This window comes from Musca autumnalis, unplaced genomic scaffold (assembly GCF_047663935.1).
Source record: "Musca autumnalis isolate F117 unplaced genomic scaffold, ASM4766393v1 scaffold_4, whole genome shotgun sequence".
Classification (NCBI taxonomy): domain Eukaryota; kingdom Metazoa; phylum Arthropoda; class Insecta; order Diptera; family Muscidae; genus Musca; species Musca autumnalis.
Window position 1 is genome coordinate 170,888,319 of NW_027411977.1, and position 21,136 is coordinate 170,909,454.

Below are 21,136 nucleotides of genomic sequence, written 5' to 3' on the forward strand. Positions count from 1 at the left end.
TGAATTTCTTGTTCCGATAAACCTTTTTTATGTAAATATTTAATGACAGGACGCATTTCTAATTTTTCCATTGTAAAAAAATTGCGGATGCGTCTTTTTTGAACACCTGTTTCTATATGAAGGAGTTGCCAGATCGAAACAAAATTTAACATGTGTTCATAACAGAGATGGAAGTTTTCACAACACTTAACTGTTTTCTGTTTATACTGCGCTTTTTGTGCTAGGCTAAGAAGTTTCCGAACTGCCCTCGTAAGACAACTAACTAAACGTTACAAAAGTAAATTATGTATTATGTACAATGATGGATGATATGTGTGACACATGTAATATGGCAGACAATATAAAATGCAATAAATAAGAGAAGAGAGATCATAAGTGAGTATGCGTGAATAGTCCATATTTATTTTTTTTTTTGTGCTATGAAACGATCCTCCACTCCCGAAGAGAGAGATTGCTATGGCAATCTTCAGGATACAAAACGACAAGTTATATTCCAAGTTGCGGTGATACAAAAGTAGTGTTGACAAGTAGAGTCTGTTGAATAAAAACGAAATCTGCAATCCATATAGCAAAGTGTCAAATTAGATTAACATGTAAATACGAATGACATTATAAATCATGCAGATAAAAACACAAAATAAACGACTCACGAAGACCTGGTTGAGATCAATTTAGCGTGTGTATAAATCGTCGTATGGGCAAGACAAAGAATTGTATCAGCATACAAAATTCGCAGCAAACCAGCACTGCAACATGATAACAAGTACAGCAAAACGATAGGATATAATCCAAATAGACAGCAATCGAGTAGTAGCGATGAGCACTGGAACAGATAGGCTGTGGGAATAAATAAAATGAAGGCCAAATTGGGGAAGGGGATAGGAGAGTGTGTATTAGTATAGTATGAGATCAAGGAGACTTAAAAATTTATATCACAGATATCGAAATCACAGTATGATTAAAGCGTGTGTGAGGTTATAAGGAGATCATCGCCTGCTTCATGAAATCAAGCAGGAGTTGAAAAATGTCTACATCTCTAGACTTAAGAAGAGGAATAAGTTCATGGTATGTATAGAAGAGTGTAGGAAAGGAGTCACGAATAGATGAAAATTTAGGACAGTCGAAGATTACATGCTGGGCATTTTCAGGGATATTGCATACCTCGCAGAGATTCGAACTCACAGATCCAATACAATGTAAATAGGCTTTATCATAGGCATGGCCAATCATTAGCCTATTGATGAGTTTAGTATCCTTAGGGTTGAAGTTCCCTTTATTGAAACATGGTTTTGCATATACATCTTCAAAAATTTGGAAAAAGTGCCTTCCTTTGGATTGGGAAAGCTCAACAAACTCTTCATTCCAACTCGCCATAACCATGTTTTTGATTGCCAACAGCGCTTCCCCCGTAGTAAGGTCAGCATCGACCGGTGCACCGACATCAACCGCCTGTTTTGCCAGATAATCGACTTCTTCACTAATCTGGATACCCCTGTTGCCTGGACCCCAAACAACATGACATATATCAATAGAAGAATCCTGTAGAATGTTATGAAAATCGGCTACCAAACAATTGTCCGATTCAGCAGCGCCAAGAGCCTTACAGGCCGCAAGGCTTTCGGTGAAAATAACAACTTTATGATAGCCTTCCTCCACTGCTAATTCGAGCGCCTTTCGCAGCGCGAAAAGTTCGCCACGCTGAGGAGGTTTGATGTTCAATTAAAACAAAAAACGGTGATCCTTCTTGACATCATATACGCCACAACCAGTTGCAACTTCAGCCGGCGAAGCATCTCTTGCAAAGATAGCAAAATTGCAGTTACTATAATAAGCCAATTCGTTGTTATATATCGCATGGATGACTTCATTGCCCAGATTATGTTTGCTAGAGGGTAAAAAATTAGATCGTATGACTAATCTGTCCTGTCGTGTAAACGACGTTATTCTAATTCTTCTGAATATCTCGGCAAACTCATGAAACACCACACTGTAGCTGGATTTGACCAATGGGTTGTCAGCAATAATTCCATAAAGGTACTTGTTTCTTTTTAAGTTGTTGATAATTTCTTTCGCAGTCAAAATCGTTGCCCTGTATTTAGGAGGCATTTCACCTGCCAAGGCATAAACTGAATGGTTGGGAGACGATCTGGTAACTCCCAGGGATCTCTTAATCAACTCATGTTGCATCCATTCTATTGATTTATTTACATACATCGGAGAATTGGCCGTGGTGGTTCTGCCAAACTCAATTTTTGACCTTACAAGACTTTTATATACTTTTAGTGAAGTTTTGGGATTCTTAACTGCTGTCAGACACTTCAGAAGTCTAGACCTGTTGTTCACCACCTCGCTAATGGATGCATAGTGATCAGCAACCGTTAGAGAGTTTGACACCACTCTGCCAAGGAACTTTAACTTTCTTACTTGTTGAACCGGTCTACCATCCACAGTTAGTGGGATTTGTTTTATACTGTTTTTTGCAAAGTACATTGTTTAATCCAGCCTGAAGAGACCAGATGTTTAGCTGCGAAAGCAGAAAGTTTAGGTGGGACACCAAATGATGAGTGGACTGTATAGTTTAAAGCGTAGCTTTTGTTGTTGGTTGCCTCGTAGAGGTTGTGCGGTGTAAATAGACGAAAAAGAAGAGAAATAAAAACACAAGGGTTTTTAGTATTGGTGTTTGGTATATTTATTGGATTTTTGCTCGTAAAGCTTTTACCTTTTTTCGTAAACAATACTTGTTAGTAATGTTATTTGGACGAAGTCCGTGAACGTAGTTCGTTTGTTCTGCCTTGTGTCGAAAAACACCCTCTACTCAAACGCAGCTTTAACTAGCCATTTGGCGGGCAAACTGTCAACCTCTCTTGTCAGAATGTGTCAATATTACTTTGCACCGAAAGCGCAAAGTGGCACCATTTACGTAGTAGACTATTTCTCACAAGGGGGGTTGACATATGACTGAAAGTCAGTCGAATTGAATTATAAAAGCCCATTTGAACTTTAACATTCCGCCGGCCTTGCAAAAACTACGTTTGTTGCAAAATAAACGAAGATTTTTATAAAGTAAATATACAAAGGTGTAGCTGTCAGTTCAGTGAGCAGTTGGATGGCGGTAATGATGCAAATACTTTATTTATTAGTAATGGTTAGTCGAGTAACCAAGCAAACAGCGCCAGTGCAAGCTCTCGTATAAGAGCAGGCTCCGGGACGATGATCCCAGCAAGTGTTTGAAGGTATTTACTTCTTGAATACCCATGAAAGGCGAGTGCAAACTCCCGATGAGGAGACGCCTTATCATAGTTAACGGTTAATCAAACAAACAGCGCCTGTGCAAGCCCTCGTAGAAGAGCAGGCTCCGGGACGATGATCCCAGCAAGTGTTTGTAGATATTAATTTGTTGAAGAACTATGAAAGACGTGTACAATCTCCCGTAGAGGAGACGCCGTATCATAGTCCAGGCGAAGCCTTGATATGGAGCAGCCCGCTGTGCAATCTCTCGTAGAAGAGAGCGGAGCGTGCTGATCTTGTCGAAAGACATTAAGTTGCGGCTAGAAGTACCAGAAGGGTGTCTACTGCCGTTCAGGACGAAAGTCCTAGATTGGTGATTATGAAAGGCGAGTGCAAACTCCCGTAGAGGAGACGCCTTAGCATAGATCATGGTAATGATCGTCTTACAATAGTTTATCGTAGATTTTGCGAAGCGTTTTTAAAACAAGACGACCGGATATCGATAGAAATGTTTCGAAATATAAAACTATAATCCGGAAGATCAATTATTGGAAACGTTTGATTTCGAAGACGTTCGATTATTTGATGATGGAATTGGTCCCGTTAGAACCCAGCCAAAGACAGTATTTTGTGCCAATAAAGTGTCAATTACGTTGTGGATGATACCGTCAGTAATTATTTTAGGATAAATGTCCGCTCCTAGTAGGAGATCCACTCGACCGGAATCCAACGTAGTTGGATCTGCCAAACGTATATTTGGCAGTCGAGAAGACAGATCAATATCAGATGAAATAGACGGGCAATTATTGGAGAGTTCTGGAAGAACCAAAGCATTAACATTGATAGATAAATGTATATTGAATGAAGACCCTATCTCAATGGAGGAGATTTGGCTAGAAATAGCCGAAACCGATTGGTTAAGTCCGGTAATGGAGGATAAAGCGGAGTTGGTAGAAATACCGAGTTTAGAAACCACTCGCTCTGAAATGAATGATGATTCTGATGCTGGATCAATTATGGCACGAACCGGATACGAAGTACCCTTGTGAATAACATTCACCATAGCTGTCCCCATTACAACCTTGTTGGATGAAGTGGTATGAAATACCTGTCTATTCACGAAAGTGGAAGGATTTGGAGGTGTTGTAATTGTAGTGGGCGAATCGGACGAACTCGGAGTCGAACTTGATTGGGAACCAGTATCAGAACTAAATCGACGACTAGAAATAGAAGTCGATGTTATCGCCGAAATGGGAGATCCTACTGTCATCTCACGATGTAAAAGACTGTGGTGTCTTTTATTGCAGTAAGAACAATTAAAACGGCTAATGCAATCCTTGACATGGTGCCCACGAGAAAGACAGTTGGCACAACAGTAATTCCGTTTTACATTATCCAAAACGATCAGGAACTGAAAGTTTTTGAAATTCCCCACAAATTCGCAGATGATGCTTCTGTCGGGGACATACTGGACAATATTTCTTAGAATTGGAAAAGGGCGAAATAGAAGATGGTGCATTCGGAGAATGTCTTTTTTGATTTTCACCATCGGAGATGGGTTTCGAATCTAAGCCCTTTATATTGCGAAGACAATCTAAGGTTTGGATTCTTTCCGTAAGAAAGATATCCAGATCTTTCCATAAGGATAGAGCTGATTTATTTGTAATGCTTTGCTCCCATAAAGCTGCAGTATCTCTTGGTAATCGCTGAATACAAAGAAACACTAATAATGGATCCCAACCGTTAGTTGACACATCGTAGATCGTCAGGGCAGAAATGCACCTATTTATACCACGTTGTAATTTCTTCAGACCCGAAATTGTTTCTATTTTTAAGAACGGAAGGTCGAATAGCATTTTCATTTGATTATTTACCAAGATGCGGACGTTGTCGTATGCATCTACTAATGCCTTCCATGCTAAATGAAAACTTCGATGGGTAAGAGGAAACTTGGAAACAAGTTCCCGAGCCTCACCGCTTGTTTTATTGATTAAATGGCACAACCGTTCAACATCGCTTATGCTGGAGTTCTTAATATAGACTGCTGAAAACAAGTCTCTGAATGTTGGCCATGACTCAAAACCTCCATCGAATACATCAATATCACAAGGAGGTAGGTTCAGATTGTGCGTACCACTCTCTATTGTAGAATGAACCGAAGTGTGATTGCTAGATGGATGCGAATCATCCAACCTTGGAGTCATATTCGGCTGAATGGAAGGATTTGGTGCTGCACGAAGTGAACTTGCCTTTCTGTTTATATTCGCCAGGACCTGCATATATGATCGGTATGCTATATCATATTTGCTCTTAGCGGAAGTGATGTCACAAGTATTTGACTTTTCGGAGGTCTGAAGATAATCCAAGCACTTATCAAATGTGTCTTTGACTTTATTCCATAGTTCTTTGGCCTCTGACCCATGGACCTCTAGAAAATAAATGTCGAGATCTTCATCCCATAAAGAAGTAAAGCTCGCATCGAAATTAATGAGAGTATCAATTGCTCGAATAAAGAAATCGTATGGAGTTAGGACCATTTTAATCGAAGATCAAAAACAGAAATGCTAAAATAAGAACGAAATTCGGAATAAATTCCAAAAATGTTTCTAATTTTGTCGAAAATGTTTAATTGTAACGAAAATTACAGCAAATTGAAATTAGTATATCGAAATATATACTAATAAATTGTTACCAGTGTATCGAAAGATGCACGTAATTTTGCGCAGTGTATCGAAAAATACACAATTTTTACAAATTTTTCAAGAAATTTCAATAAAAACAATATTTAAATAATTATTTAATTTTCTTCAGTGTACCGAAAATTACACATAATTTTGCTCAGTGTATCGAAAAATGCACTAATAAATTTTACTTGTAACAAAGTACAATTTATTTTATTAATAATTTGTAAAATTATATTTTATAAAATTAATTTTGAATTTTTACGACCTGCTTTATTATACCGTAAATGTGATTACCGATTATTTACTTCTTAATAATCGAAACAAAATGAACGAAACTACAGCACTGATAAGTGATCTTATTGTAGTTGTTGTTACTACACACAACAGAATTACAGTGCTGGATATGTTGTTGTTGCCAATTTCTTTTATTCTTTTTTATGCATGAAATTGACCACTAAATAGCAAGCAAGCACAGTTGTTTTTGTAAAAATCACCGATCACTGCTGCTAGTTACACCACACGTTTTATGCTTATTTTCGCGTAACAAAAATAAGAGAATTATTATTGCAAATTTCGAAAGAGAATATTACAACAAAAACACTAACGCGGCACTATTGTAAGGCGATCGATGGATGCTTTTATTTTTGTGTTGTTATTGTTTAAAGGGTTACACTGCTCACTTTCGTAGAAAACTGACAGTACGTACCTTTTGTATTGATGAAATTGTTGATGATGCTGACGGAGCCAGGCGTAGTGGATAAAATCCTTGCTTGTTTTTATCCGGTACGAATGGACCAAATGTTTAATCCAGCCTGAAGAGACCAGATGTTTAGCTGCGAAAGCAGAAAGTTTAGGTGGGACACCAAATAATCAGTGGACTGTATAGTTTAAAGCGTAGCTTTTGTTGTTGGTTGCCTCGTAGAGGTTGTGCGGTGTAAATAGACGAAAAAGAAGAGAAATAAAAACACAAGGGTTTTTAGTATTGGTGTTTGGTATATTTATTGGATTTTTGCTCGTAAAGCTTTTACCTTTTTTCGTAAACAATACTTGTTAGTAATGTTATTTGGACGAAGTCCGTGAACGTAGTTCGTTTGTTCTGCCTTGTGTCGAAAAACACCCTCTACTCAAACGCAGCTTTAACTAGCCATTTGGCGGGCAAACTGTCAACCTTTCTTGTCAGAATATGTCAATATTACGTTGCACCGAACGCGCAAAGTGGCACCATTTACGTAGTGGACTATTTCTGACAAGGGGGGTTGACATATGACTGAAAGTCAGTCGAATTGAATTATAAAAGCCCATTTGAACTTTAACATACATAGTGCTGGACTTCTCAGAATTGAATGTTAAGTTTAGTTCCGCACACCTTCTTTTGAACATACCAGTTTTCCTTTGTAATTTTTGTTAAGCCAAATCAAAGTCATGGTCAAACACCATGAGTATGAAGTCATCCGCATACTGGAATACCAGAGCCACACGATGTGGAAGTGGACATTCCACTTCTATATGCAAAGGAACGCACTGGCAAAAACTCCCCATTCTCCAGGTGTTCAAGAATCAAGTCCTTAAGCATTAAGTTTGTGCACTTGATAAAAACCGATATCAACGAAATCGGCCTGTAATTTTCAATGAGATCTAAGTCCTTGTTAGGTTTCGGAATCGGTACGATTTTTATAACTCGCCAACTATCCCTTATTGCATTTTCCATAAGTGCTTTGGACATCGCAGTAAGTAAAGCCCTCTTTGACAGCCCAGGGAGAGCCTTTAACATCTCATAAGTAATGCCGTCATGGCCTGCAGCAACCTTTTTTCTTAAAAAGAATGTCCTCAAAATGATCATAGTCCAAGACCACCGGATCAACATTATTACATGGCTCAAAGGATGCTTGTCTGCTCACCATATTTCCTGGAACCTGGTCCTTCAAGAATAGCAAGTAATCGCCATTATTTTCATCATTCCAATTACTAAATACACCCGTCGCTCTGTTCCGCCCATTGTTGATAAAACGCCAAGCTGCACGTGAATTTGACTCTTTATTTACATCATCTATTTTCGCGAAAAAGCTATCACTCTTTGTCTTACTAACCATATCTTTCCACTTCTCCACCTCCTCCCTAGCTTTGATGAGATTCTCATAGCAGGGATATTTTTTGCTTTTTTCACAGCAGCCAACTGTAACCTGTATTGCGTCGCCAACTGGTCATTCCACCAGTACTTGGGAGTTCTATTATTATCCAATTTAGACGTAGCCGCTTTAATCTCATCACTTATCAAGTATTCAATAGCTGCAAAGTCAGGTTCTAAGTCAAGCTTATTTAGCGAGCTGATTAATTTTCTCTTGTGAAGAAATCTTCCTTGTCGGGCACCATGTCCCTCAATCATGAAAGGTGACAACTGCCACCCCAATTTCCCTCAAGTACATTCCACTGCACATTCAGGCCAGCACTAGTAAAGGTCAGATCCAGAACCAATCCCCGGGAGTCCTCCTTGTACAAAATCGGCTCATCATTAAAGCGTCGTTTTTTTGCCCTTGGCTATTCGTGCTACTTTGCAGCAGACCATCTTCTTTACCGTTACCGTTATTATTTGTATTTGCCTTCTTTACATTCTGCATACTTTCGGCACGTTCGCCATTTTCTAATGCTCTTTTACTCCTTGTACATACCTATGTAAAATAATTATGAAGACCTTCGGGACATACTATCTGCCAAAGTTCTCGCGAAGTCAAAGGAGTGCACGACGATGAAAGAATTGAAATGTGAATTATGGGCGGAATGGGAGTATATCACCACTAACACCTTAAGAAACCTAGTCGGTTCTATGACACGAAGGCTACAACAAGTCCTAATCTACAAGGGCAATACAATATCATGTTAAATGTACAATAATTTTGTTCATTATTATGCATTTTTTTTCGTTATTGCACATATAAATATTTTCTATGAAAATTTGTTTATACATATATGTATTATTTTTCTTTAATATGAAATAAATAAGAACGCAATTTTCTTTTTTTTGTTTTCGACACTAAATATCATAATATTAGTTTGCACATATAATTATTTTACATAGGTACACCAGCATCAACTGCAGCACCACTGACACACACCCATACTCTGAGGTACAGACGGCAAAGCGTCCATAACCTCACACTCTTCGATCATATGCGTGGCAACAATCAAAAAATCAAGTTATACCCCAAAAATGGCAGGAAGACTCCAAATTCCAAGCCTTCACAGGCCAAATAATTAAAATAATTACACCACTAGCCGCAAAAATCAGATCCACAGCCACAAAAAATCCACACAGCAAAAAATTCTACAAAAGACTCAACAGTTAGGCTTCACAGAAAAACTTTGTTGTAATGCTCCACTTATACACAGTTTGATGACGTCCGTTGACAAAGCGCAAATTTTTTTTTAAAGCGCAAAAGTGAAATTTCACTTTTTTCAGAAAAGGCCACAACGAAGCCAGGCTTCAGGCCACAAAGTTGAAAATTGTTGAACTTTTGAATTCTTCGCCTGGCTGAATTTTTGACATTAAGTTTCGACATTCAATTTGATATAAACACGTGTTCAATCTGAAAAACAGAATTTGGCTGTAATTTTTATGATCGGTACTAATTATTTACGAATAATTCATATTAAAAAATTGAATTTTATTTGATATATTGAAATAATTATGTTTGTAGCGCCCATGAATTTTACGCTTCGATGTGTGATACCAAGAAATAAGCGGCCTAGTGAACAAATAAGCTAAGCAGGAAAATTAAGCTAAGAGCTGACTGTGTTCTCACCTTCATTTCTGTAAAACGATAAAGCCCATGAGAATTAAGACCATGAGAAATATTAGTTCTTCCATTCGTATTTATTTGAATGGGTTTAATATAGTATTTGTAGAGGAGATTTGGGATGCATAATTGATGATAGGCTTACGTTTAGTAGTCACATATCTTCATTCTGTTGTTATGTCCACATTGCGTAGGTTATACTGCAATAATATGTATTTGTCACTGTCTGTTTGTAAGCGACTTGCTTTTGCTTTGTCGATGTCTCGGCTTAGCTACTGCATTGAGGTGATTTCTGGCACTAACTAAGAGAAATTGAAGAGGATTGAGAAGCTTTACAACTTACTGTTATGTAATTATTTGGCTGCCTTCAGCTTTAGCATTACTAAGTAAATAAATAAAATAAAAATAAAGAAATGTCAGAACCATATTTGAATTAGGTCGAACTTGGTCTTTAGTCTTTTACCAGAAATGACTTCAGCCAGAAAGCCAGCCGCTTATGTGTCGAGGCCTTTAGATGACAATATTATGGAAGCATATTTAAAATCATTTTCATATTTTGTTGTAGTAATTTATAGTTATTTGTGTTCAAATACATAAGATGCCGACTACTGGTACATGCCGGACTTAAGTCCTAAACACATCCAACGTTTGAGTAAAGTTTTGTATCATTTCTGGTAGATGAATAAAATACATTTTTTCTTTATTCTTCTACCAGAATTGACACAAAACTTTACTCAAACGTTGGATGTGTTTCCAGCTTTTGGAGCACTTACCCTACTTCGTTGAAGATAAAAGTTTGTTCATTGTGTTTTTTGATGATATTACGTACTTGTATGTAGTTTTAGGGTCAGACTAAGGGGTAGTTTACACTATATGTAAATGTCATATGACATGAAATTTTCCATCATTATATAGTCGCTTATATGCGCAATATTGGGGATTTTCCTTACGCCATTTACTTTGTGCGTTTATTACACAGCTCAACAAAATTGAAAAAGTTGAATGTTTCAGACGAAGTTGCAGCTGTTTCTAGATGAAATCGGCGAGTTATTTTCAAATCCGGTCCCGGGTTTTCTCCATCAGCTCTTGTTTTTGAGATATAGCTCAAAATCGGTTTTTACGAGTTTTACCCAGACTTTCGTTATTTTCGGATAAAAACAAATATTTTTTGTGGGTTTTTCGACATATATATATTAAGGAGATGTTGTACGCTCGATACAAATCGTTTTTGAAATAATTATGGTGAGTATGTATCAAAAAATATAGAAAATATACGACGGACCTTGTAAAAATTGCATATTTTGAGTACTTTAAGCTGTAATTACGTCATCAAGGGAGTCATAGGATCTTCATATGGTACTCCGGATATGCTTAGGGTGTTTACTATATAATCCAGGTTTCAAATGTATAATATAAAGTTCATAGCGCCCATGATTCCGCCATAACCTAAAAACCATCATGAGAAATGCCATTGAAAAGTAAATGGCTTATGTGGTAATGATATCACTGGTAAATGATTTCCCTTTAGCAGGCGATTTTTAGGTTATGGCCGAATCATGGGCGCTATGAACTTTATATTATATATTTGAATACTGGACTATATAGTAGACACCCTAAGCATATCCGCATTGCCATATGAAGATCCTATGACTTCCCCCGATGACGTAATTACAACTTAAAGTACTCAAAATATGCAATTTTTACAAGGTCCGTCGTATATTTTCTATATTTTTTGATATATACTCACCATAACTATTTCAAAAACGATTTGTATCGAGCGTACAATATCTCCTTAATATATTAATGTCGAAAAACCCACAAAAAATATTTGTTTGTATCCGAAAATAACGAAAGTCTGGGTTAAAATCGTAAAAACCGATTTTGAGCTATATCTCAAAAACAAGAGCTGATGGAGAAAAACCGGGACCGGATTTGAAAATAACTCGCCGATTTCATCTAGAAACAACCGCAACTTCGGTTGAAACAAAAGTCGTGTTGACCAGTGTTATCAATGCACACTCAGCTGCATAAAGTGTTATCACTATTGCGCTAAGAACATTCATATTTCTGGTTGGGCTACATTAATATTTATAGACTAAAACACTTAAAGATACAATTAAAATATTAAGAGAGCTAGTGAACCTATCTAACATATTAATAGAAAATGTTGCTGCTGGAAAACTGGCTGATTAAAATATTTTCCAATATTCCATGAAGTTCCCCAACAGCGCAACCCTTACTAAATCATGTACAGATAATTTGTACAACTGACGTTTCGGAAGTCAGCATTTTTTCTTCCGAATCTTCGTACAGGAACGATTTCGGAATAATGTCGTATAAAAATCGGATGTACCTTGCAAATCTTCGATAAGTTTTTTTGAACGGTTTCTGGTTAGGTTAGGTTAGGTTAGGTTTTAGGATGCGCAGCTGCTGTAGAAGGCAGCCACTCCACTCGGAGACCTTGTGGTCCATTGTGATCATCCTGTTTTGTTGTGATCGGATATTGTTGATATTGTTGATGTAGTCTGTTGTTTGGTGGTTCTGCATGTGTTTCTGTGTGTGATGATGACCGTTAAAGTGTGGTGATGTGATGATGTGTGTGGTGATTATTGCTGGTGTATATGTGATGTTGGTTGTGTAAGTGTGGTGATGATGGATATTGCATCTATGGATTTGATTGTTGTGATGTGATGGCGTGTGAGTGTGTGCTCGACTGGATACCAGTTTGTTGTTGCTGGATGGGATAGGAAGAGGTAGGAGAGGAAGAGACGGGTCGGGGGGTATAGGAGAAGGATTAGGGATGATAAAAGAAAGAAAAACAAGAGAGGTATATTAGTTATTAAATAGACTAACATGCAGTTAAGTTTGTCTGCCCCATAGCCATTTAAGACCTCTACAGTATGCAAGCAGGACTAATGGGTCGAAAGAAGAGAGGTAGGAGAGCGATTCAATCATGTATGTGCCGAAGAGTCTGTATCTCCTGGCCGACAGTCTGGGGCACTGGCACAATAAATGATCAATCGTCTCCGTCTCCTCTGCATCTTCACACAGCCTGCAATAATCACCGCTGCTAGCCTCCCATCTGCACGTCATTGATCTGATGTTGCAATGGCCAGTAATGACCCCCACAACAACCCTGATCTCTGACTTGCATAGTGAGAGGAGGGAATCAGTTCTACGTGCCGAGATCTCCGGCCAGATTGACTTAGCCACCCGACAACCAGGAGCGTCTAGCCAAGTTCTTTTGGATTTCTCAACGTGGAACCTTGTGAGTTTGTCAATGAAGTGACAAAGCGGGGGTCGCACTCCAACTTCCAGTTGTATATCGGTTGATTGCGAGCCTCGCCTTGCCAATTCATCCACAATCTCATTTCCCACTACACCGCAGTGACCAGGTACCCAACAAAGTCTTACTGGCACTCTGCAGGCTTTCAGAGCAGTTCTACAGTCTCGAACGATCCTAGATCCAGCACCCGTGCCTTCTTCCATCTTAGACCCATCAGTGAAGATGGATAGGCTATCGGGTATTGGTCTGCACTGAACCCATGCGTCCCTATTGGGAATTAAGACGTCAGGTATATTGAAGTCAAGAGACGGAGAGATATAGTCAGTCACTCCCCCTCTGTCACCAATCTCTACCTGACTAATAAGCCGCCGCAGAACAGATGCATGGCCAGCCATTGAGCAACGCCACATGTCAAGTTCCCTAAGCCTCAAAGCACACCTGGAGGCCTGATGCTGAGCCAAAATGTCCAAAGGTTGAACATTTAAAACAGCATTCAGCGCCATTTGAGGAGTGCTTTTAATAGCTCCAGTAATGAGAATAGATCTATCACCTCCTCCCTTACCCTATTATGGAAAGTGGCGGTATTTTCCCTATTACATACTCGAAGATTATTAGTTAAAATAAAATCGAATACGGACTCACCCCTTGAGTTTGTATCGCTGCTACCCCAGTGGAAGTGATGAGCATTTGCATCACAGCCCACTATCAAGTTTGCATTACTCATCGTCTCCTCCACTAGCTTCCGCAACAGTATACCGGGTGGGTTGGGTTCCTCGTACGGCATGTAGACTGAGGCCAGCACCAAGGCTCTTCCAGAGCCTACTTCTAACCTCACTACAGTCGTGTCACCATCACTGTAATTATAGAGTTGAATAAGGTTTAAACTTTTCTTGGCTACAATACAGCTTCTTACCTTCTCTCCATTTGATGCAGAGAATATAGAGTAGCGCCCATCGTTTAGTCCAGAAACCCTATTCTTATGAAGATAGGGCTCCTGGACCAAAGCGATGTCTACTTCGGTTTTTGTGAGGGAGAGGAGAAGTTCAGCAGCCGCAGCCCTGCAGTGGTGCAGATTGATCTGCACAACGCGGAGCTCTTGCTGCTGAGCTTCTCTACTGTGGCTTCGAGACTCGGAACCGAAGCCAACCAGAGCCGAAGTACAGCTCTCCCTCACAATCCCTAAAGTAGTCCGCACTTTCATTATCCATGGTGAACTTCATCACCGCACCAGCTCCTTCTTTAGTGGAGTTGATAAACCTCCAGCTGGCAGTAGAGAGACCTCTGTTCTGCCTCTGGATCATCTTCAGCACCTCCGCAACCTCCTGATCCGGAGGTGGCACCCAGGCTGTGGCTGACGCTCTGCGAGGTATCTCACTAGTAGGCACCGCGGCTAGCTTGCAACCTTCCCAGAGTGCGCCCGAGCCATCAACCGTTCGTATGAGATAATCTTTCGATTTCTCATCCTGACAGCCGATGACCTTGACACCTCTGATATAAGTTGCCTTGCCAAAGCCCGTCATACTTGCGTCCGCCTCGTCAGAGGTTATGGCCTTCCTCAGTAGACGTTCAACCAGCAACCAATGATCATCACTGATCCAACCTTCCGGATCAGACCTATCAATGATTGCTATTTGAACGTCTTTTGAGGCCAGCTTCCTCCGGGTCCTCGCTGGTTTTGATGTCCCGCCAGCAGATGACTGCTGGGGAGCCGGACTGGAGATTCCTTTGCAGGACTTCTCCTGTTCAACCCCAGTTGCCGTCTGCTGGGCGGTCACCTTAGCAAGAGTGGGAGGATGGTTGGTCTGATGTCGGTCCAGCAACCTCTTGGCTGTTGGCTGTGGGTCCTCCGAAGACCTGACCCGCTTTACGCATGACTGCTGCGGAGAGGTCTTTGGTCTACCACTGGCCTGCCTAGAGGTTGAAGGGCCGTCCGTCACACCAGCCATTCTACCAGTTGCGCCACCGGCGATCCTCACTCCTCCATCACTTAAGGAGCAGGGCTTCTTGGGATCCTTCGACGCCTCAGTTGCCTGTTTACCAGGCCTCTGCATCGTCGAGGTTCGCAAGAGGTCGCTGCTTCTTGCTGTTTCAGCCGTCTTGCTGTTTCCAGGGTCGAGGGCATCCTTCTGCCCGTCTCCGCCGCTGACACCATCGGTGTCTGCAAGGAGTCCGAACAGCCTGATACTCCCGGTTTGGGTAGGTTACCCGGAGCGACTGCACCCTTGGCAGCCGTTGGGCTGGAGGGGTCAGCCGTTCCAGGAGTAGGAATTTGGTTAACCGGAACGTGGATCTTCTCCATATGAGGGTACCTACGCTCAAGTCTCCTCATAACTCGAAGCCTCACTCCGATTAATCAAATTCGTCCTGACTTATGTCAGTGGCTTCCTTACCAACAAATTTGTTGCAGTACTTAGCGGCTCTTTTGTATTCGTGCCGATCCTTTTTCTCCTTGGCCTTCTCGCTCTTGTTGGTAGAGGTCGTGTTAGAGGGGGTCGCTTCCTCCATCACGGCTTCTTCCTCCATGGCGTCCTGCCTCGGACGGTTTCTGAATAATGTGGAAAAATATTCGTAAACTTGGTTGTATAGGGAAAACTGATATGGATGCTAATATGGCTGATGTGGAATTATTAGCTGATATATGCTCGAGTACTATGAATCAAGATAATGCTACCTTTTGCTTTGACAATATTGTAGAAAAATCTGATTCTTTTTCGTTTCATATGATCAATGAGAATGATCTTGCTTTTGCTATCTATTCTATTAAATCCAATGCTTTCGGGCATGGTAGAACAAATATAAGGTCAAGTTAATACTACAACAAATACAACTCGAACAACAACCACAAAGGAATTTGTTTTTGTTTGTAACGTTACTGCCAGTTGTATTTGTAAACAAAACAAGGAAATGTCTATAAATTATTGGAATTTAAAAAACTAATAATTTTTCACATTTGGTTTAATATTTTGGAAAACATGAATGAAAATTCGTTACATTTTCAATTTTTATGTTTCCACATCATTCCACTAAATGCATAAATTCTCGCAGAAAGTAGAATTCTTGCAGAAAAGTTTGGGGTCGCTGGAAATTCATAGAAAGAGGAGAAGCTGTTTCAGTGTTTTGTTTTAGAAATCAAAAAAGCACATGTTTATTAGGGCTTTATTTTTTTAAATTTTAACAAAATACCTCACATACATGGTAGAACAAATACAAGGTAAAGTTAATACCCCAGCAAAATTTTATGGAAGTGGTTCCATGAGATGCCATGATTTCACTGGATCTTTTACATTGGTTCAAATGAAGTCGTGAAAGATCCGATCTTTTCATTAGCATTTGAATCATTTGTACAGATCACTACAAAAAAAAAAAAACAAGTCGATTTGTACATCCCTACATGTAGCGAAATCAAAACAAAAGTGTATACATTTTCAAAAATTTTGTTATAAAATTACAAATTAAATTTAGACTGCCACAGCTGGGACAGCCAAAAGTCAAGTTTCTCCCTTAAATTTACAACCTGTCGCTTGCCAAACACATCGTTCCCGAAGTCTGGAAAATAGGCCAGCTACTGAAGCCCGAAAAGGATGCCAGCAAAGGTGAATCTTACAGGCCGATTTTGTCGCCCGTAGCAAGGACCCTTGTGGCTTTAGTTCTTCCACCATCAGAAATAACTTTCCAGTTGCCGATCAGTAGCATAGGATCCATAAGCAGCACAACAACTGCGCTGAAGGCCATCTCCATATTAGCCGAAGACTCACTCAGAACAAGCTGTGCGATAGAAAAGTGATAGTGACACTTGATTTAGCAAAGCCCTTTGATATTGTCAAGCACCCTCGTTGTTTGATGTCATCGAGCAGACTACGCACCGTCCAAGTTTGAAACGTTTGATAATAAATTTTAAGTGTGGATGACAGTAGTACGTAAAAATTAGGATCAAGAAGTCCAAGACCCGTAGAGTGAAGAAAACCTCTTCTGAATTCCAAACGCTGCAGACGGCATTGAGGTCGTAACGTATGTGAATGATTGTACTATCTTGGCGTCAGGTGCATTCCCTGACGACATTTGTGAAAGACTGAGCTCCTTTTTGTCTGATCTTACCATTTTTTCCACGCGAGGAATATGCAAATGCCAGCCAATAAATCTACGGCCTCTCTGTTCACTACCTGGGCGGCCGAGTTGGGAACAATAGAGTTGAATGTCATGGTCGATTATAGCAGAATTCAGACCACAGGCCCAGGCAGCCAGGGGGTCTTCATAATCTAGAAAGAGAAGTCTAACGTTACAAGAGAGAACCTCTAGGTCAACAAGCCTTTCAACCAGGTTTAAGTAGCATTCACACGAATGCTGTAGCAGATGCAGTAAACAGTTATCGTGTGAATGCGGTCCTTGGAGAACATCCACCATCTATCGCAGCTGAGAAGCGCCAGCTCTCAGGACAAACCAGAGTAGTTTTGGGACAATACGCTCGGGATGGTGCAGCCGTCAAAATTCCTATAGGGCAAGTACTGATGACACCGTGGAAAACATCTGCCCAGCATACAGCACAGGCCCCCACGACACACTGCTCTTTTTCAATTGCCCTACCAAACCATATAAATAGGGAAATAGCCACATTCTTACGACTGATAGACCAAGAGTCAGATTAAGCAGAAAAATGAGAATACAAACATATTAACTACTGTTACAACATCGAGAACAAACTGCAAATATAGATGTAAACTTTATGATGATAAATAAATTATAGTTATTTTATTAATTCCTTTGATTTAATAAAAAAAAAAAAAATTAAAATCATTTTTCAATACAGCATTTTCCATTTTCCGAACAAGACGTGAAAATTACATGCCAAAGGGTTGGTGAAAATTACATGCCAAAGATTAGGGAAAATGCTATTCTTGGGAATTGGTTAAGATGGCATGCCAAAGGATTGGTATAGATGCCATTCCAAAGAATTGTTGAAGATGCCATTCCATCGAGTTAGTAAAGATGACATGCTTAGGATCTGAAAATGAATTGCATCTTTTGGGGGTCACGCTCTTGTAACAAGAATGAGTGAAGATGCTGAAAAAATGACATTCCATTTCACTTGCACCCATTCTTGAATAGTATCTTTGGCATCGAACATTTTGCTGGGACTACAACAAATACAACTCAACAACAACCACATTGAAATTTGTTTTTGTTTGTAAACCTTAGTGTCAACGTAAATGTAAACAAAACAAGGAAATGTCTATAAATTATTGGAATTTAAAAAACAAATAATTTTTCACATTTGATTGAATATTTTGGAAAACATGAATGAAAACTCGTTAGATTTTCAATATGAATGTTTCCATATCATTCCACTAAATGCATAATTTCTCGCAGAAAGTAGAATACTTGCAAAAATGTTTCGGGTCGCTGGTAGTAATTCATTGAAAAAAGAGAAGCTGTTTCAATCATTTGCTTTTGCAAATAAAAACAACATGTTTATTAGGGCTTTATTCTTTTCAAGTTTAACAAAATACCACACATATTAACAAATATTGTACCGCCTCTATAAGCGGTGTTTTAGTGTGCGGCATGTCGTTCGGGCCTGGAGGAGGTTACATGTCAATGATATAAAGCCGTCTTTATGGGAAATAGTTTTTTTTCTGATGAATAAATGTATTCTTCAAAAATATGGATCCCTAATATACATCGAACATAGAAATAAATACATAAAATGTCGTATGGAATTTGACATTAACACTACAACCCAGTTCAGTCAGCTGGGTATTGCTGCTACCTTTTCTTGTTCTACCATGCCTCACATATTAACAAACGTTGTATCGCCTCTACAAGCGGGGATTTACTGCGCAGCTTGTCGTTCGAACTTGGAGGAGGTTTACATATCATTGATATGAAGAAGTCTTTGTGGGAAATGGATTTTTCGGAATGATATTTTTTTCTCAAAAAATATATGTCCCTAATGTACATCGAAATAGAAATAAATGTATAAAATGTCATATGAAATTTGACACTAGCGTTACAACCCAGTTCAGTCAGCTGTGTATTGCTGCTACCTTTTCTTATTCTACCATGGCTTTCGGGTATGATATGCCGGTAAAATTGTTAAAAATGATTTTCCTCTTATTTCTCCTTATTTGCTACATGTAATTAACACATTTTTCATGGTATCCACTTTTCCAGATCCTTGGAAATTAGGGCGGATCACACCTATTTCAAAAAATGGTCATAATAGCAATGAAATGAAGCCTATAACAGTACTTCCTGTTATGTCAAAAGTTTTGGAAATCCTGATGAAAGCACAAATTCTGGAACATTGTAATAAATTCTCTCTTTTTCATCCGAACCACTTCGTCTTTCGACGAAACCAGCGTTATTGCATTTGACATACTACACTTTGGTTTCACTGGATTTGTCTAAGTGTCAGAGTGGTTTTATTTTTTCCAAAACCGCCTGCAGATTGGTTTATTCTTACCTATCTGATCGATCACTATATGTTTCTTTTAATGATATTAATTCTTCACCCCCAGAGGTTACTTCCGGAGTTCCTCAAGGGTCCGTATTGGGGCCTTTTTTAGTATAACTCAACGACGTTATTTTGGGTATGCAAAATAGCTACTGTCAAACATATGTCTATGCTGATGCCATTTATCTTCTGTTTACATGGAACACTACTTAAAATTGTATTAATAATCACCTTGGTGTTATCGCAAACGATCCCAGCAAAATGTTCGATGCCAAAGATGCTATTCAAGAATGGGTGCAAGTGAAATGGAATGTCATTTTTTCAGCATCTTCACTCATTCTTTTTACAAGAGCGTGACCCCCAAAAGATGCAATTCATTTTCAAAACCTAAGCATGTCATCTTTACTAACTCGATGGAATGGCATCTTCAACAATTTTTTGGAATGGCATCTATACCAATCCTTTGGCATGCCATCTTAACCAATTCCCAAGAATAACATTTTCACTAATCTTTGGCATGTCATTTTCACCAACCCTTTGGCATGTAATTTTCACTTCTTGTTCGGAAAATGGAAAATGCTGTATTGAAAAATGATTTTCATCTTTTTATTTTATTAATTCAAAGGAATTAATGAAATAACTATAATTTATTTATCATCATAAAGTTTACATCTATAATTGCAGTTTCTTCTCGTTGTTGTAACAGTAGTTAATATGTTTGTATTCTCACTTTTCTGCTTAATCTGACTCTGGGTCTATCAGTCGTAAGAATGTGGCTATTTCGCTATTTATATGGTTTGTAACCACAAAGCTGCAAACTTAAGTTTCTTAGCAGGATTGGTAGGGCAATTGAAAAGGAGCAATGTGTCGTGGGGGCCTGTGCTGTATGCTGGGCAGATGTTTTCCACGGTGTCATCAGTACTTGCCCTATAGGAATTTTGACGGCTGCACCATCCCGAGCGTATTGACCCAAAACTACTCTGGTTAGTCCTGACACCTGGCGCTTCTCAGCTGCGATAGATGGTGGATGTTTTCCAAGGACCGCATTCACATGATAACTGTTTACTGCATCTGCGACTGCATTCGTGTGAATGCTACTTAAACCTGGTGGAAAGGCTTGTTGATCGAGGTTCTCTCTTGTAACGTTAGACTTCTCTTTCTAGATTACGAAGACCCCCTGGCTGCCTGGGTCTGTGGTCTGAATTCTGCTATCATCGACCATGACATTCAACTCTATTGTTTCCACCTCGGCCGCCCAGGTAGTGAACAGAGAAGCCGTAGATTTATTGGCTGGTATTTGCATATTCCTCGCGTGAAAAAAATGGTAAGACAAAAAGGAGCTCAGTCTTTCACAAATGTCGTCAGGGAAGGCACCTGACATCATCCGCATACGTTACGTTCTCAATGCCGTCTGCAGCGTTTGGAATTCAGAAGAGGTTTTCTTCACTCTACGGGTCTTGGACTTCTTGATCCTAAATTCTACGTACTACTGTCATCCACACTTAAAATTTATTATCCAACGTTTCAAACTTGGACAGTGCGTAGTCTGCTCGATGACATCAAACAACGAGGGTGCTTGACAATATCAAAGGGCTTTGCTAAATCAAGTGTCACTATCACTGTTCTATCGCACAGCTTGCTCTTAATCAGTCTTCGGCTAATATGGAGATGGCCTTCAGCGCAGTTGTTGTGCTGC

At 39.5% G+C, this 21,136-nt stretch overlaps 2 protein-coding genes across 3 annotated transcripts in view; one reads left to right on the forward strand and one right to left on the reverse strand.

Annotated features, from left to right (window-relative positions):
- The window catches only part of LOC141403921 (uncharacterized), a 58,813-nt gene that overhangs the window by 13,696 nt on the left and 23,981 nt on the right, over positions 1 to 21,136 (forward strand). The window lies entirely within an intron of this gene.
- On the reverse strand, positions 11,670 to 17,256 carry LOC141403922 (uncharacterized). 2 transcript variants are annotated; one of them, XM_073987026.1, is made up of 2 exons: positions 13,903 to 17,256; positions 11,670 to 13,843 (listed from the first exon to the last, which is right to left on the reverse strand). In XM_073987026.1, the coding sequence occupies exon 1, from the start codon at positions 15,038 to 15,040 to the stop codon at positions 14,102 to 14,104; it is 939 nt and encodes a 312-aa protein (XP_073843127.1). In that variant the 5' UTR covers positions 15,041 to 17,256; the 3' UTR covers positions 11,670 to 13,843; positions 13,903 to 14,101. The 2 variants fall into 2 exon arrangements, with proteins under 2 accessions (XP_073843127.1, XP_073843126.1); XM_073987025.1 differs by having other exon boundaries at positions 11,670 to 12,437; positions 13,632 to 17,256.

Excerpts from the sequence above, each read along its gene's own strand:
- LOC141403922 (XM_073987026.1), bottom strand. The coding sequence starts at position 15,040 with ATGCAGAGGCCTGGTAAACAGGCAACTGAGGCGTCGAAGGATCCCAAG.